Source organism: Cygnus olor, chromosome 26 (assembly GCF_009769625.2).
Source record: "Cygnus olor isolate bCygOlo1 chromosome 26, bCygOlo1.pri.v2, whole genome shotgun sequence".
Lineage (NCBI taxonomy): Eukaryota > Metazoa > Chordata > Aves > Anseriformes > Anatidae > Cygnus > Cygnus olor.
The window spans coordinates 1790056-1813022 of NC_049194.1; the positions used below are offsets into that span (position 1 = coordinate 1790056).

The 22967-nt window shown below is 67.9% G+C and overlaps 5 protein-coding genes across 10 annotated transcripts; 2 read left to right on the top strand and 3 right to left on the bottom strand.

Annotated features, from left to right (window-relative positions):
• The first annotated feature begins 1541 nt into the window (after positions 1–1541).
• On the top strand, positions 1542–9127 carry CRLF1 (cytokine receptor like factor 1). 3 transcript variants are annotated; one of them, XM_040537267.1, is made up of 8 exons: positions 1553–1787; positions 5474–5752; positions 6435–6564; positions 7145–7314; positions 7478–7635; positions 7724–7892; positions 8143–8321; positions 8457–8629. In XM_040537267.1, exons 1-8 carry the CDS (start codon positions 1721–1723, stop codon positions 8478–8480), a joined length of 1176 nt encoding a protein of 391 aa, XP_040393201.1. In that variant the 5' UTR covers positions 1553–1720; the 3' UTR covers positions 8481–8629. The 3 variants fall into 3 exon arrangements, with proteins under 3 accessions (XP_040393203.1, XP_040393201.1, XP_040393202.1); XM_040537268.1 differs by having other exon boundaries at positions 8143–8325; positions 8457–8621; XM_040537269.1 differs by lacking the exons at positions 5474–5752; positions 7145–7314 and having other exon boundaries at positions 1542–1787; positions 8143–8325; positions 8457–9127.
• Positions 9128–9302: 175 nt separating this feature from the next.
• On the bottom strand, positions 9303–12440 carry REX1BD (required for excision 1-B domain containing). Its single transcript, XM_040537270.1, has 5 exons — positions 12333–12440; positions 11892–11974; positions 10431–10635; positions 10254–10342; positions 9303–9907 (listed from the first exon to the last, which is right to left on the bottom strand). Exons 1-5 carry the CDS (start codon positions 12333–12335, stop codon positions 9835–9837), a joined length of 453 nt encoding a protein of 150 aa, XP_040393204.1. The 5' UTR covers positions 12336–12440; the 3' UTR covers positions 9303–9834.
• Positions 12441–12545: 105 nt separating this feature from the next.
• On the bottom strand, positions 12546–13740 carry UBA52 (ubiquitin A-52 residue ribosomal protein fusion product 1). Its single transcript, XM_040537871.1, has 5 exons — positions 13600–13740; positions 13270–13389; positions 13097–13183; positions 12887–12989; positions 12546–12701 (listed from the first exon to the last, which is right to left on the bottom strand). Exons 2-5 carry the CDS (start codon positions 13370–13372, stop codon positions 12608–12610), a joined length of 387 nt encoding a protein of 128 aa, XP_040393805.1. The 5' UTR covers positions 13373–13389; positions 13600–13740; the 3' UTR covers positions 12546–12607.
• A 628-nt stretch (positions 13741–14368) lies between these two features.
• KXD1 (KxDL motif containing 1) lies at positions 14369–17411 on the bottom strand. Of its 4 annotated transcripts, XM_040537821.1 has the most exons (6): positions 17318–17411; positions 16315–16381; positions 15746–15851; positions 15491–15643; positions 15206–15252; positions 14369–14838 (listed from the first exon to the last, which is right to left on the bottom strand). In XM_040537821.1, exons 3-6 carry the CDS (start codon positions 15838–15840, stop codon positions 14603–14605), a joined length of 531 nt encoding a protein of 176 aa, XP_040393755.1. In that variant the 5' UTR covers positions 15841–15851; positions 16315–16381; positions 17318–17411; the 3' UTR covers positions 14369–14602. The 4 variants fall into 4 exon arrangements, with proteins under 4 accessions (XP_040393755.1, XP_040393758.1, XP_040393757.1 ...); XM_040537824.1 differs by lacking the exon at positions 17318–17411 and having other exon boundaries at positions 16349–16381; XM_040537823.1 differs by lacking the exon at positions 17318–17411 and having other exon boundaries at positions 16343–16381.
• Positions 17330–22389, top strand: FKBP8 (FKBP prolyl isomerase 8). The gene is made up of 8 exons (XM_040537820.1): positions 17330–17615; positions 17725–17894; positions 18029–18117; positions 18259–18476; positions 18551–18723; positions 18800–18877; positions 20990–21127; positions 21542–22389. The coding sequence occupies exons 1-8, from the start codon at positions 17330–17332 to the stop codon at positions 21626–21628; spliced, it is 1239 nt and encodes a 412-aa protein (XP_040393754.1). The 3' UTR covers positions 21629–22389.
• Positions 22390–22967: the final 578 nt, after the last annotated feature.

Consider the following 22967-nt stretch of genomic DNA (forward strand, 5'->3'; position numbering starts at 1 on the left):
GCTGCTCCCCGCCGACGGCCGGATCCTGCCCCCGGCCCAGCACCGGGTGCCACCGCCCCGACGCTGCCCGGCTTTGGGGACCGTGCCCCCCTGCCCTGTCCCCATCCCACGCCCTGCCCTATTAAACCATCGGGTCCGAGCTCTGCTGTGGGTTGGGGAGGGTGAATGACACCAGAAGGGACACGGGGACACGAGTCCCAAGGGTGCCACCAGCGGGGACCCCTCCTGACACCGCTGTCCCCCCCCCCCGACACCCACGGGGACCTCAAGAGGCCACGCTCGGGTCAAGACCCCCACGGCGGCCGGGGCTGCCGCTGCCAGACTGCGAAGTTTCCCATGCTGGGTGTCTCCCTGCGGCTGACATTTTTGGGAAATTTCAACAAAAACAGTTCAGAAGCTTCCAAAAAAACAGGACGATGGGAAAAGGCATTGTTTGGTCTCTCTTCTTTTTTTTTTTTCTTTTAGTCCGTGCAGTCTCTTCCAAGGGTGCCCAACACCTCTGCACCCATTCCCATACGGCATTGCCCCTATCCCCACGCAGTGTCACCTCTGTCCCTACGTGGTGTCACCCCTGTCCCTCTGCGGTGTCACCCCATGGGCTCCAGGCTCCCGTCCCTGTCCCAGCCTCAGGGCTCGGGGCCATGGAGTCCCTCCTGCGTCCTCTCCTCCGGGGGGTGAGGATACGACCCAGGCACCCCCCCCGACATGGGGGTGCTCTCTGGGCACGCAGCCTGGCCGTGGGGATGTGGGGACAGTGGCCTTGCTGCCACCAGGACCTGCTGGCCAAGGGCTCTGGGGGCACGCAGGACGCACAGCGCCCTCGGTGCCATCAAGTCCTGGACGGGGGAGGGGGGACAGGGGCAGGCACCCACGAGCAGAGGGTGTCACCCGTGGTGTCACCCGTGGCACTGCCACCCGCAGCCACCATTAACTCCTTGCTGCCTCCTGGGGTCAAACAGAGCCCAGCCCCGACGGCCACTTGACGCCCCTTGGGGCATTTTCCCCATTTTTTATTACTTTGGGGAAAACCCACAGTTATTACCTTAGATAGAAAAAAAAAAAAAAGAAAAGGTATTTTGGGGGAAAAACACACCGATTTCCACCCCAGAAACTCCGAACCCGTCCCCAGTGCCCCACCTCCGTTTGGGAGAGGGGGTGAGGAGGGGGTGAGGAGGGGGTGAGGAGGGGGCTCCCCCCGCCCCCCCCCCCCCCCCGCCCCAAACCTCCCCCCCTCGAGGGGCGGCCCCGCGGGGGCGGCGGGGGCCGGGTGCGCAGCGCCGAGCACGGCCGGGAGCGGCCCCGGGGGCCCGGGAGTGGCCGGGAAGGCAGCGCATGAGTCACCCGGGGGAAGGGGCCGGCTCTCCCTCACCTCCCCGGGGAAGGGAACGGGGCACCGGGCTCAGCATCCCCGCTCCCGGATCCCACGGGGCGCCCGGGACGCACCGGGGGGGGGGGGGGGGGGCGATGCTCGGGGGGAACCGCGGGCAAAAGGCCGGTACCGGAGCACGGCCCCGGCCCCCCCGGGGGTTTTTTTTTTTTTTTTTTTTTTTTTTTTCTGCCCCCCCCCGGGGGCGGTCCCGGGCCGGGCTGGGCGGGGCGAGGGCGGCATTTAGGGTTTTGGCAGAGCGGGGGCTGCTCAGACTTGCTCGGGACTTCCCCGGACGTGCCGGTGCGCTCCCGCAGCCCCGGGCACCGACGGGCACCGGGACCGGGACCGGCCATGCCGCCGCTGCTGCCGCTGCTGCTGCCGCTCTGCCTGCGCCTCCTCCGCGCCGAGCCGCTCGCCTGTGAGTCCCGGGGGGGGGGGGTCCCCTAAAAATGGTGATGGGGGGGGGCACCGGGGCTTGGGGAACGGGGGGGGGGGGGGGGGAGCCGGGGCCCGTCGGGGATGGGGAGCGGAGACCCCCCCCGGTGGGGGCTGCTGGTGGTGGGCGCCTGCTTCTTCCTCGCCCCCCCCCCCCCCCCTCCCCGCCCCCCCCCCGGGTTTCTCATTCATTGCGGTGCGGGGGGTGCCGGTGCCCCCCCGGGATGTGGAGCCCTGGGGGCATCAGGGGGCTGTGGGGCCCCTTGTATGGGGGGCAATGGGGGTCCCCTTTCCTGCCCCCCTCCCCCCCCCCCCGGTAAGGTGGTTAATGAGCCCCCCCCGGCAAACAGCAGGGAGCCCCTTCCCCGGAGGGCGCTCGCTTCCCCCTCCCTCTCCCCCACGGAGAACAATAGAAAAACCCTTTTGTGTTCCCCCATCCCAAGAGCAGCAGGGGCCCCCCCTTCCTGCCCTGGGGGCTGTAAATGCCCCCGCTCCCCGTGGAGAAGAGCCCCCCACTGCCCGGGAGGGGTCTCTGCCTCCTTCCCCCCCCCCCCGGGCCACGCAGCCCCCCCGCTCCTGGAGAACAATGCGGCTCCGCTTCCCCACCCAGGACAATGGAAACCCCCGTCCTCCATCCCGAGAACAATAGCGAACCCCTTCCTCACACGGCCAGCAACGAGCCCCCCCCCATCCCCGGAGCGATGACCCCCCCAAAACCACCGAGAGCCTCCCGCAGAGAACAATAGGGACCCCTTTTTCCCCCCTCCCACGGAGAACAATGAGCCCCCTCCCGTCCCGGAGAACAATGAATCCCCCCTTAACCCCCATCCAGAACAATAGGGAGCACCCACCCCTGCGGAGAACAACGAATCCCCTAAAATAAGGGGGAAGGGGGGGCCCTGGGAGAGGGGAGGGGGGGGGGCAGGCGTGGAGGTGCCACCTGTGGGCTGAGCTCTGGGTGCTCTCAGCCCGGTGGCATCGGGGTGCCCATGGGTGCAGGGGGGCTCCCCATGGGGCTGTAGACACGAAGGAAGCCTCGTCCCGCAGCCGCCCGCTCGCTTCTCCTCCGGCCCGGCCGAAACCAGCCCAGGAAGTTTGGCTTCCTCCCGGTGATGGGAATCTCTCGAGGCGACGTTCGCCCGGCGGGTCCCGGCCAGGAGAAGCGGCTGCTCGGTGGCTCCCACCCCACCGGCGATGCCGCGGCCGCTGCCGGCCCCGTCCCTCCCGGCGGCTCGCGTCCCCCGACCCGTGCAAGTCATTAACGGGGAAGTATCAAAGAGCAAAAATTGGGGTAGGGATCACAGAAGCAGCTGTGGCAAGGAAGCAAAACGAGGCTGCAGTGGGGAGGAAAGGACTTGAAGGGGAAAGAAAATCCCCTCGGAGAGGCTCCCCGTGGAGGTGCGCTGCGGGCAGAGCGGTGCCCGCCGTGGGGCCGTTCCTGGGGGCATTTTGGCGGCTCCAGCGGTGCCGGGAGCTCTTTGGGTTGGTGTAATTCCCGAATTTTGGTTGCACCCATGGAGGGGGTGCCCCCGATGGCTTCCCACCTCCCGAACCTCACTTTTTCCCTGGCCGGGTGTGGAGCATCCGACCTGCGCGAGCGCTCGCCCCGCGGCACCCTCGGAGGAGCCGGGTGCAAGCGGAGCCAAATCTCCTTTTAGAGAGCGAATGTTTCCCCTCGGTTCAGCTCGGTTGCGCTCGCTGGAATGCCTGGGCTTTTTTTTAATCCCTCCTCAAGCTGAGGGATGGGCACGAGAAATGCCAGCGTGCAGGAGGAGAAGGGGAAAGGGGAGCGCAGAGGAGGGATGAAGCTTGCCGTAGCCACGTCCGCCCGCAGACCCCGCTGCTCGAGCCTCGGAGCAGCTTTAAATCTATTTTTCTGCAGAATTCGGGGCTGCCCAAATTTCCTTTTGTTCTTCAGGGCAATTACAATTTTTCTTGAAATCTCCACGGGTCTTAATAAATCTTTTTTAACTGTGGGATCTTGAGCACTTATCGGAGGGTTTTCCTTTCCTTTCCCAGCCCCTTAAAACGCCGATATAAAAATAAAATGAAATCCGGCCCTTCGGAAGAAAAGCGTAAACGTTCCCGACACCTTGGAAATGTGGTTTTACTTTATAGCATTACTTAGCACCTGATCAGCATTTTTTTTTTTAAATAGGAAAGCAATAAAACCCCGTGCAGGTATTCCCGCTGCCGTGGCTCGCACATTCCTCCCGCCGCCTGCGTCTCCCTGGCCCTTTCCTCTGCGATCTGAAAACTTCACACTTTTCCCTTTTAAAACACATGGTCGTCGCCGGAGAGCGGAGAAAAAAAAAAGCTTTAAAAAAAAAAAAATTGGCCCCTCCAGACGCTGCTGCTCGGCGGTTCTGCGGGGAGGCCGGGTGGCGCGCGGCGCTCGGACGCGTTTCTGGTGCTGTTTGGGTGAAGATTTGCAAGAATTGGGGCTGGAAGCGGCAGAGCCGCGGTGCTCCAGCAGCGCCGTCTCGAGCGCTCGCCTGCGGGCTCGTCTAATGGAGGAGCCGATGCCGGGTGGGAAGGGCTGCTGGCAGAGCCGTGGCGCTTTTCGGGGGGCCCCGTTCGAGGATGGAGCCAGATGCCACGGGGACGGGCTGGCGCGGGGCAGGGTGGGCGCGTGGGGAGGGCACGAAGCGGGTGCGAGGCACCCGGCGCCTGCGTGGCCCTGCTGCTTTCGCCCCCGTCCAGCCCCTCCGCAGCACCGGGAGCTGCTAATTAGGAGCTTCCCCCCGGGGAACCGAGGGTCGCGGAGCATTAAATCGCAGCAGAGCGAGCGGCCGCGGCCAACCTGCTGGCGGCTGCTGAAAGCCGAGAGGGGCCGGGAGGTCGGAGGGGCGAGGAGGTCGAGGCGCTTTCCGGGAGGTAATTGGCGATATTAATTAGCCTGGCACGCGCGGGCTCCGGCAGCCCCGCGTGTGCCGCTGCCGGGCGGGTGGGGAACATCACCCCTGCTCACCCTCCGCTGCTTTGTTTCCCCCCTCCCGTGCGCTCGCCTTCACACGTAACCTCCTGCTCCGTGCAAATAAACCCGTCCGCTTTGAAGCCTTGCGCTGCGTGGCTTCGCTTCTCTCCAGGAACAAAGCGGAGCTGGGGGGCTTCCACCCCCACCCCCACACCAAAAAAAAAAAAAAAAAAAAAAACAGCAGGATGAGGGTCGTTGTCCTTCCCCCCTCCAAGCCCAGACCACCCTCATGGGGAGCCCGGGGCCCCCGCGCACAGGGACCCCGCGGCGAGGTGCGAGTGATGGCTTTTGGCAGCGCCGGCGGCACATGGTTCGGATTAGGCGGGTGGTCAGCGCCGGGGCGCGCGCACTGGCCCTCGGCCCCGCGGAGGGGAGCCGGCAGCCGTCAGGCTCCGAAACGAGCCTTTAAAAAAAAAAATAACGCTGGAGAAAACCCCCAAACTTTCCGTTGTTGCTGTCGAAATCGCAAAAAAATTAAAAAGCCACGAGCCAGCCCTGGACAAACACATCGCTGCCCAAAAAACCCCGCACGGAGCGATGAACGCAGCACCCCAAAAAGAGCTGGTGCTCCCCGAGCTCGCAGGGCGCGCACCCGAACCGAGCACCTCCCGTGCTGCTGAGGGCTGTGCTATATTTTTTTTTTCCCTCCCCCCACTTCGTTTTTTTTTTTTATTTTTATTTTTTGGCTGCAGACCCTGCAGTGATTTCCCCCCAAGACCCCACCTTGCTGATCGGCTCCTCGCTGACCGCCACCTGCACGGTCAGCGCCGACTTCCACCTGCGCGCCGAGGACCTGTACTGGACCCTGAACGGCCGGCGCCTGCCCGCCGCCTCCTACGCCGCCCTCGGCCCCACCACGCTCAGCGTGGCCCTCGCCCGCCTCAACGGCTCCAAGCAGCAGTCGGGGGACAACCTGGTGTGCCACAGCCGGGACGGCGGCATCCTGGCCGGATCCTGCCTTTACGTCGGACGTACGTTGGCGTGGCTGCGGGGCTCGCAGCACCCAGGGGCGCTTTGCTGCGGGGCAGGGCACGGAGCACCTCGCCTCCCGCGGAAACGTTTCAGCGGGATGAATTCGATTAAAAACGTTTCTTGCTACGGCACGCCAGAGCCGGTGTTCGCTGCCGCCCGTGTGCCCCTCTCTGCGTTTTCACCTCTCTGCGCTCTCGGGGCTTGGCCGCACGCTCCCGGACCCGCTGCGGCTCGGCGGAGCTCGCAGCAGAAAGGCTGCTCTGGCAACCCTCGGTGAAATTACAGTTGTCCGAATCAATAATCATAAGATTTTATCTCGGGCTATTTTAAGGATGATTTTACGTCCTAGGAATACAGAGGCTTAACTGGGAACAGAGCTGCTATTTTTTTTTTTTTTTTTCCCTTTGGTTGCTGTTCCCGAAAGAAAACAGCTCCGGAGCCTGGTGCAGGCAGCTGCAGCCCCTCGAGCAGACGCGGGGCTGGAACGGCTCGCTGCTTCGCGCGCCGGCGGCTTTGGGGGCTGGCACCGTCCGTCCCGGTGGCACCGTCCTCGTGGGCACGCGATGCGGGGGCTGGCTTGGTGCTGCTGGGACCCCGAGTGCTGGTGGTTATGCTGCTCACGGAGCTGTTTCATCCCCCCTCTGTCCTTTTTTTTTTTTTTTTTTTTTTGTCCTCTTCCAGTGCCCCCAGAAAAACCAGTCAACATCTCCTGCTGGTCCAAGAACATGAAGGACCTCACCTGCAAGTGGGCCCCGGGGACGGAAGGGGAAACCTTCCTGCACACTAACTACACGCTCAAGTACAAGCTCAGGTACTCGTGCCTCCGGATTAATTCCTCTTATTCCAAATGTGACTGTGGGATTTTGGGGCTTACGTGGAGGGGAGCTCCGTGGCTCCCACCTGACGGTGCTGGGTGAGATGCGGTTGGGGGGGGGGGGGGGTCCCCGTTTCCAACCCCCCCCCCCCCCAAGGCAAAGTCCTTGGGGCAGGAGCGAGCGGTGCTGGCGGGGCGCCACGCTCCGTACGTGCTGGGGAGGAGGCGAAGGCGAAGCTTGCGGCCGCAGCATCGCTCGAGGAATCCCCTCCCTGGGATTATTTGGGGCTTGGGGGGGGGGGGGGGGGGGATGTGGGGCAGGGACCCCCCCACACTTCACCTGGTGCCGGGACGGGGAGGGGGACCCGCGAGCGTCGGGGCCGGTAACCCAACACCTCGCCGGCGCGATGCTGCCGGTATTAAATGGCAGATAAATGAGGCGCAGCCCCGGCTCCCAGCTGCCATTTCCTCCGGCCAGGCAGGTGTGCGGGGGGGGGGGGGGGAAACCGCACCGGGGGGCCCCCGCCGGCATCACCGCCCCGGTGCCCGGTACCGGGGACTGACGGCCCGCCCGCAGGTGGTACGGCCGCGACAACACGTGCCAGGAGTACCACACGGCCGGGCCCTACTCCTGCCACATCCCCAAGGACCTGGCCCTCTTCACGCCCTACGAGATCTGGGTGGAGGCGTCCAACAGGCTGGGGGTGGCCGTCTCCGACGTCGTCATGCTGGACATCCTCGACGTGGGTGAGCGCCGGCACCGGGGAGGAGGAGGAGGAGGACGTGCAGGAGACGGGCGATGGGCGAGCGGAATCGCTCCTAATTGAGTTAGGATGTTTCCCCCAAATCGGCATCCGCGGCTCCTTAACCCCTCGGGCGCCGCGCCAGCCCCGTGCCGTTGTCCCCGCAGTGACCACGGACCCGCCGTCCGACGTGCACGTCAGCCGCGTGGGCGACCTGGAGGACCAGCTGAGCGTGCGCTGGAGCTCGCCGCCCGCGCTCAAGGATTTCCTCTTCCAAGCCAAGTACCAGATCCAGTACCGCGTGGAGGACAGCTCGGAGTGGAAGGTGGGGACGGGGACCGGGCGGCGTCCCCCTTATCCGGGGGTCGGGGGCACGCGGGGCCGAGCCAAACCGCTCGCTTGCCGTCCCCCAGGTCGTGGACGACGTGGGCAACCAGACCTCGTGCCGCCTGGCCGGCCTCCGCCCCGGCACCGTCTACTTCGTCCAGGTGCGCTGCAACCCCTTCGGCATCTACGGCTCCAAGAAGGCCGGCATCTGGAGCGACTGGAGCAACCCCACGGCCGCCTCCACCCCGCGCAGCGGTGAGCGCCCCCAGCCCCCTGCCCAGCTCCCCCCGTGCGCCCTTGGCCGTGCGGAGAGGCCGCTCCCCGCCGCGTGCCCGGCGCCTGGATTTCTTGCAAAGGAGCCAATTCGGAGCTCTTATTTCCCAGTAGGGAGCCGGAAAGCCGCTCGTGTCCCTACCCCAGGTCCCCCCCCTATTCATGGGGGTGTCCCCTCCTTTCCCCCCACCCCCCGCTGGCCCTGATCCCCGTCCCCTCCCTGTCCCCGCAGAGCGGGCGGCGGGGGGCTGCGACCCCAAGGGCGGCGAGCAGAACACGACGCTGCGGCGGGAGCTGAAGCAGTTCTTCGGGTGGGTGAAGAAGCACGCCTACGGCTGCTCCAACCTCAGCATCAAGCTCTACGACCAGTGGCGCGTGTGGCTGCAGAAATCGCACAAAACACGCAACCAGGTAGGTAAGGAGCCTTTCGCACTTCTTTCTCCCTCCTCCGTCGTTGGGGGGGGGGGGGGGAATTGGGAGGGGTCCCACAACCCCGCAGCCTCTCCCCGGAGGTGGCCTCGAAGCAGGGCTCTGCTCTCTCCGCAGGTTCTACCCGGCGATAAGTTGTAGCCCCCGCGGGGCCGAGCGCCGGCAGCACGGCACGGGGCGCCCGGCGCCCGCCCGGGGCCACCCTCGCCCGCCCCGTCCCCGCCGCCGCGCTGCGCCGGGGGGGGGCAAGAAGGCACCTGGGGCAAGGAGCAAGCCCGCACCCCGCTGCAAAGGGGGGCCGGAGGGGGCGATCCGGGGGGTGCGGGCTGGGGCTGGCCCTGGCACCCCCTTGAGGGCAGCGGCGCCGCCGTCAGCCCCCTGGGAGCGGAGCCCCCCGCGTCCTCCCGCGGCCCACGGCGCCGAGGGGACCCCCCCCAGCACGGGAGGGCTCGGGGCCTTTGTTCCGTAACCGCAGGCTGGAGCAGCAGGGGGATGAAGGGGGGATCCCCCCCCCCGGGAGGTGCAGCTCCCCCCCCCCCCGGCTGCAGTTTGGATATTATTCCCTGGGGAGGGGAAGGGCTGCGGGTGCCCACGGGGCCGCCTGCGAGCGCACGGGGGGGGTGGGGGTGGGGGGGTCTGTCCCCGGCGAGCCCCGTGGGCTGGTTTGAGGCTGCTGGGGTTTGCTCAGTGCCTGCTCTAATTTTGATTCAAACCAGCCTTATTTTGGTTACATTTCAGACAATTAGGAACAGATTTAAGCTTAATGCCAATAAACCTCTCAAACCCCACGGGGGCCTGCGTCAGTGGGGCAGCGGCAGCGCGGGGGGACGGGGATGCAGCGGGCAGCCAAGGGGCCGCGGTGCCAGCGCCCCCATCCCCGTCACCGTGTCCCAGGGGGACCGAGTTAAGGGGTGGTGACGTTCAGGGGGCCGCAAGCCCTTTAGACCGTAAACCTCAAGCCAGTTCCAAAGAGTTGTTTTTATTGTGGGGTGACCATAAAAAAAGGGGTGCTCGCAGGGTGCTGTCCCCGTGCCCGGAGCCGGCTTGGAGCAGCCATGGAGCACGGAGAAGCTCTGGGGGGGCAGCTCCCATCCCAGAAGTGTGGGCTTCCAGGTTGCAGCAAAGGCAGCACCCGTCCCCACGGGGACCCCCAGCACCGTGGGGCTCGGAGCGAGGTGTCCTGGGGGTGGTAGATCCCCTTAGGGCCGTGGGTTGTGGTTTTCCTCGGTTCACAGCCCCGCTGCAGCCAGCAGAGAGCGGGAGCAACACCAGCACCCGTCCCCGCAGCGATGCTCAGGATCTGGGGGGACCCCCAGGAGGGGCTCTGCACCCACAAAAAGGGCCCGGAGCGAAGGTGCCCCCCTCGCGGGGCTGCTGTGGGGCGCAGCGGGAGCGGGGCTGGCCGGGTGGGGGGAGCAGGGGCCGAGCGGGGCCCCCCTGGCGCGGGCAGAGCTCTGCTGCCCGGCCCCTGCAGCCGTTCCCACGGGGCCGCCCATCACTCGGCTTCTTCCGAATCGTACTTGAGGTCCTGGAGAATTTCGCTGATTGCCTCAATGGTTTTAATTAGCCTACGAGAGCGGATGGAAACTATAAATAAAGCCCATATGGAGCGTATTATCTGGGCCGCCTCGCCTTCCCCGCGCTGTTTATGAAACACTCAGCCCGGGGAGGCTGACGAGACCGCGGCCGCGCGGCATCGCTAAACAATCCGCAGGGCTCCAAACGAGAGCGCTTTTGAAGGCACCATCTGGGCCCCCCTCGGCCCCGCCGGAGGGTTAGGGGCCGAGGAAAAGGCGGGGAGGGGGCTCCCGCCAGGCCGTTGGCCCAGGGAGGGGGGTCCCCGTCCCCAAAACTGGGGTGGGGGGGTGACCCCGGTGGGAGCGGTGCCCTCCCCCCCCCCCCGTGCCCACCTACTTGTGCTTGAGCTCCCGCACCTCCTGCTGGTGGGCGTCCACGCCGGGCTCGTCCTGCGCCTGCTGCCGCGCCAGCTGGAGCTGCGCCGTCTGCAGCGGGGACACGGAAAGGGGCTGAGAACACCGCCGGGGGGGGGGGGGGGGTCCTGTCCCCCCGGGCCCAGCCCCAGGCACTCACCAGCTGCAGCTTCTCCTGCTCCCGCTCCTGGACGCGGGCGAGGTGCTGGGCCAGCTCGGGGCGGCCGTGCTGGTCCCGCAGCCGCCCCTGGAGCTGCAGGACCTCGCGGGAGATGCCGCTGAAGGCCAGCGTCAGCTCGTGCACCAGCTGCCGGTAGCGCGGGAAGTCGTAGTGGGGCGCGCTGCTCAGGTACGCCCGGTGGCCTCTGGGGTCAGGGAAATAAAATAAAATAAAATAATAATAAAAAAAAAAGGTCACCGTGGTGCAACGGGAGCCCCACGGTCCCGGAGCTCCCACGAGCCCTGCGGGTCCCCTCCGTGTTCCCCACGTCACGGTGCAGCCCCTCGCGTGGGGTTCCGTGGTGTTTTTTTTTTATTGTTGTTGTTGTTGTTGGGTTCCCTGTGCGCTCCCAGCCTGCCTCCCGGGGAATAAATCATCCCCCGGCTGCCGCGAAAATGGGATACAGGTGTCCGGAGCGGGCGTCCCCTGCCAGCTGGAGCTCGTCAGCGGCTCCGGCAGCTTGTTCCCATGTGGGGGTAAAATATAGGGAGGGGGGATTCCAGCCTGATAGGGCTGGGGATTTATCCCGATAGGGCTGGGGGATCCATCCCGTTAGGGCTGGGGGATCCATCCTGTTAGGGCTGGGGGATTTATCCCGATAGGGCTGGGGGATCCATCCCGATAGGGCTGGGGGATCCATCCCGATAGGGCTGGGGGATTTATCCCGATAGGGCTGGGGGATCCATCCCGTTAGGGCTGGGGGATCCATCCCGTTAGGGCTGGGGGATTTATCCCGATAGGGCTGGGGGATCCATCCCGATAGGGCTGGGGGATCCATCCCGATAGGGCTGGGGGATCCATCCCGTTAGGGCTGGGGGATCCATCCCGATAGGGCTGGGGGATCCATCCCGTTAGGGCTGGGGGATTTATCCCGTTAGGGCTGGGGGATCCATCCCGATAGGGCTGGGGGATCCATCCCGATAGGGCTGGGGGATCCATCCCGATAGGGCTGGGGGATCCATCCCGATAGGGCTGGGGGATCCATCCCGATAGGGCTGGGGGATCCATCCCGATAGGGCTGGGGGATCCATCCCGTTAGGGCTGGGGGATTCATCCCGTTAGGGCTGGGGGATTTATCCCGATAGGGCTGGGGGATCCATCCCGATAGGGCTGGGGGATTTATCCCGATAGGGCTGGGGGATTTATCCCGATAGGGCTGGGGGATCCATCCCGTTAGGGCTGGGGGATCCATCCCGTTAGGGCTGGGGGATCCATCCCGATAGGGCTGGGGGATTTATCCCGATAGGGCTGGGGGATCCATCCCGTTAGGGCTGGGGGATTTATCCCGATAGGGCTGGGGGATCCATCCCATCAGGGCTGGGGGATCCATCCCGTTAGGGCTTCACGTGCAGCACCAGCGGTGCGAGGGTCCCGTTCCCGTTCCCCGCGGCCGGTACTCACTCCTCGAAGAGCCGGTACGCCTCCACCCGCTCGCCCTGCAGGGCGTAGAAGCGCTGCAGCAGCGCCCGCACCGCCTCGTCGGTCTGCGGGGGGGGAGAAGGGGGCGGCGGGGACGTGGGGCACCGGCCCGGTACCCGCTCCCTCCCCGTTAACGAGCCCAAGGCACGGCTCCGGTACCGGAGCTCCGAGCCCCCCTCCCGGGACCTCCGTGCCCGGTTCTGCCGGGTCGGGGCTGAGCTCGATCCAGGTCCGCCGTGCTCACGGAGCACCGGGCGCCTTTACCGGTCCCGGTCCCGGTCGCCACCGTAGGCACGGCGGAACCGTCCCCCCGCCCCCGGCCATACGGGCACGGCCCGGTCCCCGTTACCCCAGGACCCTCCCAGCCCCGCGGAGGACCGGCCCCGGTCCCCCCCCGTCCCGGCGCGGCCCCGTCCCGCTCACCATCGCCCGGCCCCGGGCCCTGCGCGGCGGCGGCGGAGGGCGCAGGCCCGGCGGGGACCGGAGGCGGAGCGCGGCAGAGCGCGGCACCGCCGCCACCTGCAGGCACCGCCCGGCATCGCCACCCCCGCTCCTCCCCACGCCGTAGCTCCCGGCTCCAGCCCCGTTTTTACGGAAAAACCGGCGCATTTTGGGCAAAAACAACGGGACAGCGTGTGAACGCTCAGATCTTTTATTGGGACAGCGCCGTGGGCGCGCGGGGCAGAGCTCCAGCGCCTCTACTTGACCTTCTTCTTGGGGCGCAGGTTGTTGGTGTGGCCGCACTTCTTCTTGCGGCAGTTGACGGCGCGGGGATGGAGGCGAGCGTAGCACCTGGCAAGGGAGCAGAGAAACGTCAGCGAGGGCCGCAGGAGAGGAAAGAAATTGGTTTTCAGCCTATTTTTAGGGAAAGGAGTGAAGTCCCGCGTGGGAAAAGGAGTAAACCCCCGTGTGGGGAGACCCCCGGGTGAGGGGGGGTGGGTTACAACGGGGGCCGGATGCGAGCGGCGGGGCCGTACTTGCGGCAGATCATCTTGTCGCAGTTGTACTTCTGGGCGAGCTGCCGGAGGGAGGGCTCGATGATGCCCCCGCGCAGGCGCAGCACCAGGTGCAGGGTGGACTCTGAAAGCGAGACAAACGTCAGCGGGCACCGGGGGGGCCGCTGGGGACCACCCGGAGCCCCCGGGGAGCCCGAATCCGTGGCCACAGGGCTCCCTCGGCACCGGCACCTTTCTGGATGTTGTAGTCGGCGAGCGTGCGGCCGTCCTCCAGCTGCTTGCCCGCGAAGATCAGGCGCTGCTGGTCGGGGGGGATCCCTGCGGGGGGGGGGGGGAGCCGTTAGCACCGGGTACCGGGCGGGGGGTAATGGGGGGGGGGGGGCAGGGCCGGGTGCCGCCGGTACCTTCCTTGTCCTGGATCTTGGCCTTCACGTTCTCGATGGTGTCGTTGGGCTCCACCTCCAGGGTGATGGTTTTGCCCGTCAGCGTCTTCACGAAGATCTGCATCTTGGCACCGGTTGCGTCTGAGGGGGGGGGGGGTAAGAAGGGGCCGCGTCACCGCCGCAGGCCGCGGCCCAGCCCCCGGTCCCGGTCCCGGTCCCGGTCCCCAGCCCCCAGCCCATGACCCTCAGGACCCGCCCCCGGGCCCCATCCCCGTCCCTCGGGGCCCGTCCCCGACCCCCGACCCCCGGTGCCCGCCCCCCCCCCCTCCAGGCCCCGCGGCCCGCCCGCACCGCGCCGCCTCGCCGCCGAGAAGAGAGAGAGACCGGAACCGGAAGCCGCCCGTCGCTACGTCACAACCGGCGGCGCCCCCCCCCCGTTTGCCGTGCGCGCAGGCGCAGTGCGGAGCCGCCTCACGGCGGCCATGGCCAGGCCCCGGCCCCGGCCCCGGCGCCTTGGGCCCGGTCCCCGAGCACGGCCCCGGCCCCCCCCGGCCCGGCCCCGGCCCCTCGCCGCCCTCCTGCAGCGCCAGGAGCCATTGGGGCAGCGGCAGCCCCCGGAGCAGCAGCCCCGGGGGGGTCCCCGCAGCCCCGGGCACGGCTGGGAGCCGAGGGGCGGCCACACCGGGGGCTCCTCCTGCGGTGGGGGGGGGGCCCTCAGCTTTTTGTATAAGTTCCTTAAATAAACAAATAAATGAAAATAAGTAAAAATAAGTAAATAAATAAATAAAAGCACCTCCCAGGGGCTGCTGCACTGGGGGCTCCTCCTGTGGGGGGAGCCTAAACTTTTTGTTTAAGTTCCGTAAATAAATAAAAAAAATTAAAAAAAAAAATATATATATATATAAATAAATAAAAGCAGGTCCCAGAGGCAGCTGCACCGGGGGCTCCTCCTGGGGGAGGGCCTAAAATTTTGTTTAAGTTCCTTAAATGAATAACAAATAAACAAATAGCGAAATAGGTAAATAAATAAATAAAAACAGGTCCCAGACTGGCTCTTCTGTGCAAATCGAAGGCAGCAGGCCGCTGCTCGCAACTGAGAAGCAAATGAGAAGGGGCAGGAGGTGTTTAAACCCTTTTTTTTTTTTCTTTTTTTTTTACTGATTTCCCCGTATCAAGCCGTGGGGTTTATGCTACAGCGGCGGTCTAGAGGCAGAAGGGGATCCATCAGAAGGGGATCCGTCCTCCCGAGCTTCTTCGCTCGGCCATCGCTTCCCTCTTCCCGAAATAAACGCCCAAAGGAACGCACGAATATAAATACGAGATAGTTCTTCGGGGCCCCGGCGGGGCCGTGCGCCTAGTCCAGGCCGTTGGCAGTGTCCTCGTCTGTTAGACTCTGTCCGTTCACGGCCGGGAAATCGTAGTGGCCTTGCGATAGATCCTCGAACTCCTGGCTCATGGTGGGGGAGATGATGTCGGGGCTGGTGTCGCAGGACTCCGTGCTCTGCTCCGAGGTAGCGATGGTGGTCGTGGTGCTTTTGGGAACGGGGTCAAAGTCGTCGTCGTCTTCCAGAATGGGAGATTCGTGGATGTCTGAAAGGGAAGGTGCAGGCGTTAGTTGGGCCGCCTGAGCCACCTGCAAAAGACAGGTTCGAGAGGTGCTCCTGGAGAGAATTTCCCCCTTTTTAATTCAACATTTTGCCAGCAGTCAAAAGGAAAGCGATACCACTTAAGTTGGCAGCTCTTTATGGCTTTGGGACGTCTTACAATGACACACAACGTTACAAAGCAGCTCTGCGCACTCTCAATGCAGCAGCCGGGTGCTGGCACAGGCCCGCCGGTCTCATCAGCTCCGTGGGTCAGCCCCAGTTTCCACAACCGGCCCCACACGTTCCCAGCAGAGGGATCCCTCACGGGGGGCACAGAGCCGAGGGGAAGCACGGCAGAAGCGCCCACTCACTGCTGAAAGCCTCCGGGTACTGCTTGGCCAGCTTCCCTTTCAGCGTCCTGCGGGAGGAGGAGGAGAGAGCCGAGTTCACACCGAGCCTTGCAGGTTGCTCCCCCCCCAAACCTTACAAATTATTCCCCCGTTTGAGTCCCCCCCAGTTCCCCTTTATTATTTCCACTCCCCCGAGGACCCCGCTCCGGGGGACAGCCCCACCACGCCGTGACGCCACCCACGCTGGATCCCCTTGACCCACGATTACCGGGCTGCCGGGGGGGTCCCGGTGCCGTCCGTGCCTACCGGATCCTGCGGAAGATGCTGTCCAGGTCCTTCTTCATCTCCACCAGCGTCCTGGTGTGGTGCGCGAAGCGCTCGCTCATCTGCTGCATGCGCAGGCTCGACAGGTTGTTGAAGTTGAGCAGCATCTCGTTGGTCTTCTCGAACCGGTCCAGCCTGCGGGGGGGGAGGCGGGTCGCGGGAGGCCCCCACGGGTGCCACGGGGACCACCGGGAGCCACCGGGAGCCAGCGGGCGGGGGTCCCCCCCCGGTACTCACATGTTCTTCTGGGCCAGGATGATGGCGTTCACGTCCTCGGCGTTCACCATGCCCAGCACCCGCCCGCAGAACACCCGGGAGGCCGTGGGCTCCATCACGGCGCCGCCTGCGGGACCGCGGAGCTCAGCGGCACCGGGACCGGGATCGTGATCGGGACCCGCACCGGGACCGGCACCGGGACTGGGATCAGGACCCGTACCGAGACGGGGACTGGGACCGCGGATCAGGGACCGGGCACCGGGACCACCCCCCTGCAGCCCCGCCCCACCCGTGCCCGGTACCGGAGCGCCCCCCCCCCCCCCCGCTCCCCTTCACGTCACCGGAGCGGCACCGGCGGCGGCCGCGCCTCGCTTCCGGGTTGCGGGGTCACGTCGAGCGCGACCCCGCGGCGGCGCCGTGCGCGCGCGTCACGGCTCAGGGCCGGAAGTGACGCCGCCCCCCCCCCCCTTCCCGGTACCGGATCCCGGTACCGGACCCCACGGGCGCGGATCCCCGGGTTCCAGCCGGGCCATGGCCCGGCCCTGCAGGGGCTGAGGGGCGCGGGGAACCCTCGGCGGCGCCCTCCTCACCCCGCCCGCGGAGGCACCGAGCGCGCACCGGTACCGGGGCTTGGAGCGGCGGCGGCGGCGTCCCGGTGAGCCCCCCCCTCCCGGGGGGACCCGGAGCTTCGCTGCGGCCCCTTTAAGGCAGCGCCCTCCCCGCCCCCGCGCCGCTGACGGGCGTTCGCGCCACCCAATGGCGTGGACGGGGCGGGCGGCGGCGGGCCAATGGGAGCGCGGGGGCGGGGCCGGCGGGGCGGGTGGGAGCGGCGGGGGGCGCGCGGCGGCGGCCGTTGCTAGGGGGAGTCCCGGCGGCGCGCGACGGTGACGTGGGGGCCGCAGCGCGCGCCCCGGGGGCGGGGGGAGAGCGGGGCCCGGGCCGGGACCGGGGTCGAGGCCGGAGCCGGTGACCGGGGCCGGGGTCAGGGCCGGGGACCGGGGACCGGGGACAGGACAGGGGTCGGGGACCGGGGACCGGAGTCGGTGACCGGAGATCGGGGCTGGGGACCGGACCGGGGGCCGGGGCTGGAGCCGGGGACTGGGGATCAGGGACGGGACCGGACCCGGGACCGGGGTCAGGGTCAGGGCCGGGGGCTGGGGACCGGGGACCGGGGACAGGACGGGGGTCGGGGACCGCGTTCGGGGCCGGAGCCGGTGACCGGAGATCGGGGGCCGGAGCCGGGGCCGGGGTCAGGGCCGGGGGCCGGGGACGGGACTGGGCTTGGGGACCAGGCACCGGGGACAGGACGGGGGTCGGGGACGGGGACCAGGGACTGGGGATCAGGGACGGGACCGGGGTCAGGGTCAGGGACGGGAACCGGGGACCGGGACAGGGGCCGGGCAACCGCGTCCCGGACCGGGACACCTCCGGTACCGCCCCCCCCAGCCCGGCCCAGCCCTATCGTCCCCCACCGGGAGGCCCCGGGTCCGATCGGCACCGGGCCGCGGTGCTCTCGGCTCCGTGTGCGTTGCGGGAGGGCCGGCGGCCGCCTCCCCCACCCCTCCCGGTAACCACCGGACCCCCCCCGCAGGTCGCTCGGCCGCCATGGCTTCCAGCGGGGAGGAGGCGAGCACCGGCTCCCCGGCCCCGGTGGGCACCGGCACAGCCCCGTCCTGCCCGGAACCGGGCCTGACTCCCACTCCGCCGGACAGCACGGAGGACTTTGAGGTGCTGGAGGAGGACGAGGACGACCTGAGCGAGCTGCCGCCGCTGGAGGACGTGGGGCGGGCGCGGGCCCCGCCGCCACCGGAGCCGCCGGAGGACGCCCGGTGCCCGGAGCAAGGCCCGGGGGAGGCTCCTGAGGCCCCCCAGGAGTGGCTGGACGTCTTGGGTAAGCGGCAGGAGGGCGGCGAGCACCGGGGGCTCACCGCGGAGGTGGGCGAGGGCCTTTTGCCCTTCCCCTCCCGGCCCCGAAACGCCTCCGGTTTTTCCCGGCGCAGGGAACGGCTTGCTCAAGAAGAAGACGCTGGTGCCGGGCCGGGGGGCGGAGAGCCGCCCCCGCAAGGGCCAGGAGGTGACCGTCCGCCTGCGGGCCGCGCTGGAGGACGGCAGCGTGGTGGAGGAGGACCCCGGGCTCGCCTTCACCCTGGGGGACTGCGACGTCTTGCAGGTGGGGCTGGGAGAAGGCGGCCCTGGTGCGTGCGAGCTCGCCCCCGGGGGGGAGTGCGGGGGCTGGCACCGTGTCCGGGAGGATCAGGAGCGGCGCTGCTGCGAGCGTCTTTCCGCGATGTTTTTCCCCCGCAGGCTCTGGACCTCTGCGTGCAGCTGCTGGAGGTGGGAGAAACGGCCTTGATCGTGTCGGACGCCAAGTACTGCTACGGCTCGCACGGCAGGTGAGCGGGGAGGGCACGGAATGGGGCAGGGCGGCCCCAAAAAGCGCTGTGACAGCCCCCCCGCTCCCGGGGCTCTGATTTCCCCTCGGAGCGGTGCGGTCAGGCAGGGCCGAGCGCGTCTTTGCGCCCTCCCGCGCGCAGGAGCCCGGACATCCCACCCAACGCCGCCCTCACGCTGGAGGTGGAGCTGCTGGAGGCTCGGGACGGCCCCGACCTGGAGCTGCTGAGCGGGAAGGAGAAGGTAGGGCTGGCCAACCGCAAGCGGGAGCGCGGCAACTTCTACTACCAGCAGGCAGACTACGTGCTGGCCATCAACTCCTACGACATCGCGCTCAAGGTCATCGGCTCCAGCTCCAAAGGTATCCGCGGCCGCCACGGGTGGGGGCTGCCGGCGCTGCCTCCCCGCTGCAGCCCACCTCCGGGGTCTCCGCAGTTGATTTCAGCCCGGACGAGGAGGCCGAGCTGCTGGACGTGAAGGTGAAATGCCTCAACAACCTGGCAGCCTCGCAGCTCAAACTGGACCACTACGAGGCGGCCCTCAAGTCCTGTAACCTCGTGCTGGAGCACCAGCCGGGGAACATCAAGGCGCTGTTCCGAAAAGGCAAGGTGAGGTGCTGCCATCCCTCCTGAGGGACGGGGGACACGCCTGAGCCGTCCCCCTCAATCCCTGCCTCGTTTCCAGGTCCTGGCCCAGCAGGGCGAGTACAGAGAGGCCATCCCCATCCTAAAAGCAGCTCTGAAGCTGGAGCCTTCCAACAAGGTAAGCTGCTGGGCGTCCCCAGCACCCTGTCCTCCCGGCCGGGGTCCCCTGCGCCAGGCTGAGACCCCACAGGCGTCACCGGCTGCCCCTGAGCGGGGCCGGGGCAGCTGTGGGGTGACGCCCCACGTGCCAGCGCCCGGTGCTGAGCTGGTGGGCGCCTTATCTCGGCGTTGCGAGGCTCCTCGTCGCGCCCTTTGCTCCGGGTGTTAGCAGAGCTCTCTGCCAGCCCCGCGTGGCCCGGCTTCCCCGTCGGCTTGTGCCATCGCCGCGGGGCGGGAGGCAGCGCCGGGTCCCTGCCAGCTCGCTCAGCAGCCCCGAGCGTGATTCACTGGGGCGGTCCCGAAAAAAAAAAAAAAAAAAAAAAAAAAAAAAGCCCAGACCTCAGTCCGGAGCGCAGGCCAGGGCGATCTCTGTGGGTGAGGAATTTCCTGCCGGTTAATGATCAGCTGCACGGCTGGAGCCTCGGGGAAATCAGACGCCGTGCCAGCGTCAGGAAGTGGCCCCAGCAGGAGCGGGGCTGGGAGCGGCAGGGGAGGCGCTGCCCGCGGCGGGGGGCTGCGCTCTCGCCTTGGCTCTCTGGGGTTTTTCCACCTCTTCCTCGAGTTTTTCAGCGGAACGTCGCCGCTCGCCTCGTGTTCCCCGCTGCATGGGGGTCACGGGGAGGACGGGGCGCTCGGTGGCCTCGCGGCGCCCGGGGTCTCGTGGTCTGGGAGCCCTTGCGGGGTGGGATGAGCAGGGTCTCGGACAGCCCCGTAGAGGCGAGGGCGGGGTGGGCAGCCTGGGAGAGGCGAGCGAGCGGCGCTGGGCTCGCAGAGGTGAGGGATGCTCCCCCTGCGTCATCGCCGCTGGCAGGGCTGCAGCTCCCCGGCCCGTCCGGGTGAAGCTTTTTGTTGAAAAGGGGCAAAAAATCAAACTGCCCGGCGGTGACCTTACCGGCGAAACCACGAGCACAGCAAATTGCCGGCCTCTCCAGCCGGCCGCCGGGGTTCCCGGGGAGGTGGCAGCTCCAGCCAGCGGCGTTAAACGCGCCACTGAGTCACGGGTACGGGTACCGGTGGCGAAAACAGCCTCGAGAAGCGCTCGGCTCCACCTGCCCCTCGGATGGGGAAACCTGGTTAAAAAAACCTCGTAGCCGGCACAGACCTCAGCCCTCCGAACCCCTCGGGGACGCCCGTTCCCAGAGGAGGTGCTGACGCCGGTCCTGCGCTCGTGCACCGAACCCGCCGAGCTCCGGCGGTGCCTGGGTGCTTTGGCGAGGCTCCTGGGCTGGCCCCGGCGTTTCGGGGAGGCGTCGGAGCCGCCCGGAGCGCCGTGTCCCCAGCAGAGGGCACAGCACGGCCGTGGCACCGGAGCCACCGCCGCGTCCTTCCTGGCACCGCGGGCTCGGGGCCGGCCTCGGTCCCCCCAGACGCCGCGGGGAGCAGGACCCGGAGCCGTCGGACGCTGGGTCTCGTGCGGCGGTGCGAGCGGTGCTGTGCAGGTTCTGCTGGTGGTGCTGAGCTCCGCGCGGGGTGCAGGTTCGTCTGCAGAGCCGCCTCCGAGCCCAGCCACCGCCGCCGCTCGGCACGGCCGGGCAGGCACCGGCACGCTCCCGGGTTTTGCCCCGATCCGGCTTCAGCCCAGCCCGGGTTTAAGGCCGTTTTCCCAGCCTGCTTCCAGACAAAAACGTGGGAGAGCTCCGGCTCCTCTGTCCCTGAGGCAGAAACTTTTCCGTCTCGATTAAAGGAGAAAATCCTCTTCCTGCTGCCTGCCGTCAGCCCTGGGCTCCGCTCGCTGCTGCCAGACGCCGGGAACGGGCTGGCGGCTTCGGTGGCCGTGAGGGACGGGGACGCGCTCGGAGCTGCTGCAGGTTTGGGGAGGAAAAGGGGAATTTCCAGCCCCCAAACCTGGCTCTGGACGGGCAGCGAAGGTGCTGAAGGACCCGAGCAGGCAGGGTGCCACCACCGATGGCAGCTGGCGCAGCTCAGCGCAGGGGGACAGGGCAGCATCAGGCCATCGGGGCCCACGGAGCTGCTGCGCGGCCAGGGCTGCTGGGACCCGCTGCCCACGCTGCGATCCCTGCCCCGCGGCGCTGATCCCCCCCGTGCTGCGCTCTCTTCCCCCCCCCCCCAGACCATCCACGCCGAGCTCTCCAAGCTGGTGAAGAAGCACGCGGACCAGAAGACGGTGGAGACGGAGATGTACAGGAAGATGCTCGGCAATCCCAGCGCCGGCAGCGCCCCGGTCAAGTGCAAGGACAAGCTGCCCTGGGTAAGGGCCGGTGCTGGCATACCCGGGGCTGGGGGGCGGCGAGCAGAGCCTTGGGGCCACCCAGGGGTGTGGGGAACCCAGGGAACGGGTTTGGGGGCTGCTGCTGTGAGCTGCCCGTGGCCGGCGGCCAGCACGTCGCCAGCCGTGCCAGGAAAACGCCGATGGCGGCGGCGCTCCCGGCGCTGCCAGCCCGAGGCTCTGGACTTCGCTCCCAGCTGCCGCCGCGTTTCGGGAGCCCGCTGGCCGCCCGGGCGGAAAGCGCCGTGAGCCGGGCACGCGCCGTCCCCTCGGACGCGCCGGGCAGAGCCGACGCAGCTCTTGGCCTTTTTGGGGCCGCGTTCTCTGGGCTGCGCGGGGCGGGAGCCGTGCGAGGCCCCGGCGGCCCCGATGCCAGCGCCGCTGTCCTCTCCGCAGTCCATCCCCTGGAAGTGGCTCTTCGGTGCGACAGCCATCGCGCTCGGCGGCGTGGCCCTGTCCGTGGTCATCGCGGCGAGGAACTGAGGACGGCGGCGGGGAGGCCCCGGCGCTGCCACGTGCCTCGCTCCTTGCCCGGGTAGGGGGGGGGGTCCGCGGGGTTGCGCCGCCCCCCCCCCTGCCCCGCGGGCTTGCAGTCCGGCTGCTCCCCCTGGCCGGAGGTGCCACGTTTTTTCCCCCAAATCTCATCCCGAGCGTCACCCAGCACCCCCGTAGCGTTCCTACGGGGATGGAGCCGCAGGCGGAGCGGAGACCCCGCGGCCCCACGGCTCCGGCGGGTCCCCGCGCCGTGACCGGCCCCCGCAGAGCCACCCGGGGAGGACGCAGCGAGCCCCGGCACTGCCGTGCTCCGGGCGTGGGGCAGGGAAGAGGCTGCTGAAGGATGTCGCACGAAGGGAGAAGGTGGGGACGTGTCTGGGGCACGTGCAATGAGATTTTTCCCCCCACCCCGTGCCCGGGGGGCTGCCCCAGCTCTGCCCTCCTGCTCCCCGCCCCCCCCTCGGCACTTCCCCAGAGCGTGCAATGCCCGAAGGAAGCCAAAGAATCCCGGGGCACCAAGGACACGAGAGGGAAGCGCTGGAGACCCCGCGTCCCGGCCGGTCTTGTAGGGCCGGAGCCGCCGGGGTCCCCCCCCCACACACACTTTGCCCCGCAGCTCTCTCCAGCCCTGGGCCCCAATTCCTCGGGGCCCCCAGCCCCGGTTCCAGCTCCGCTCGCAGGGGTCGAACGCGCTGCTCCCCCCCCCCCGAACCGACTGTGAACTCCCAATAAAGGACAACTCGTGCACAGCCGGGCCTCCTCCTTCCCAGCACGGGCTGGGAACGGGGGCGCAGAGGGGATTTTGTGGGGTGTGAGGGAGGTGTCGGGGGGGGGAGGACGGGGCCGTGGGGTTTGCGTTATTGTGGGGGGGGCCTCGGTGAGGGCAGCGGGTTCGTGGTCAGCATGAAAACCCCCTGGGGCCGCCTCGGTGTGTGCAGGCTGCCCCACGGGGGAGGCTGCGTCCCCTGCCCCTGGAGGAGAAGTCACGTCCCTCGGGGGGAGGCTGCGTCCCTGTCCCTCGGGGGGAGGCTGCGTCCCCTGACCCTTGGGGGGAGGCTGCGTCCCCTGTCCCTCGGGGGGAGGCTGCGTCCCTGTCCCTCGGGGGGAGGCTGCGTCCCCTGACCCTCGGGGGGAGGCTGCGTCCCCTGTCCCTCGGGGGGAGGCTGCGTCCCCTGACCCTCGGGGGGAGGCTGCGTCCCCTGTCCCTCGGGGGGAGGCTCTCTCCCTCGGGGAGAAGCTGCGTCGCCTGCCCCTGGCGGGGGAGCTCCTGTCCCCTTGGGGGGAGGCCATGTCCCTTGTCCTTCGGGGAGGCCCCTGGCCTTTGAGG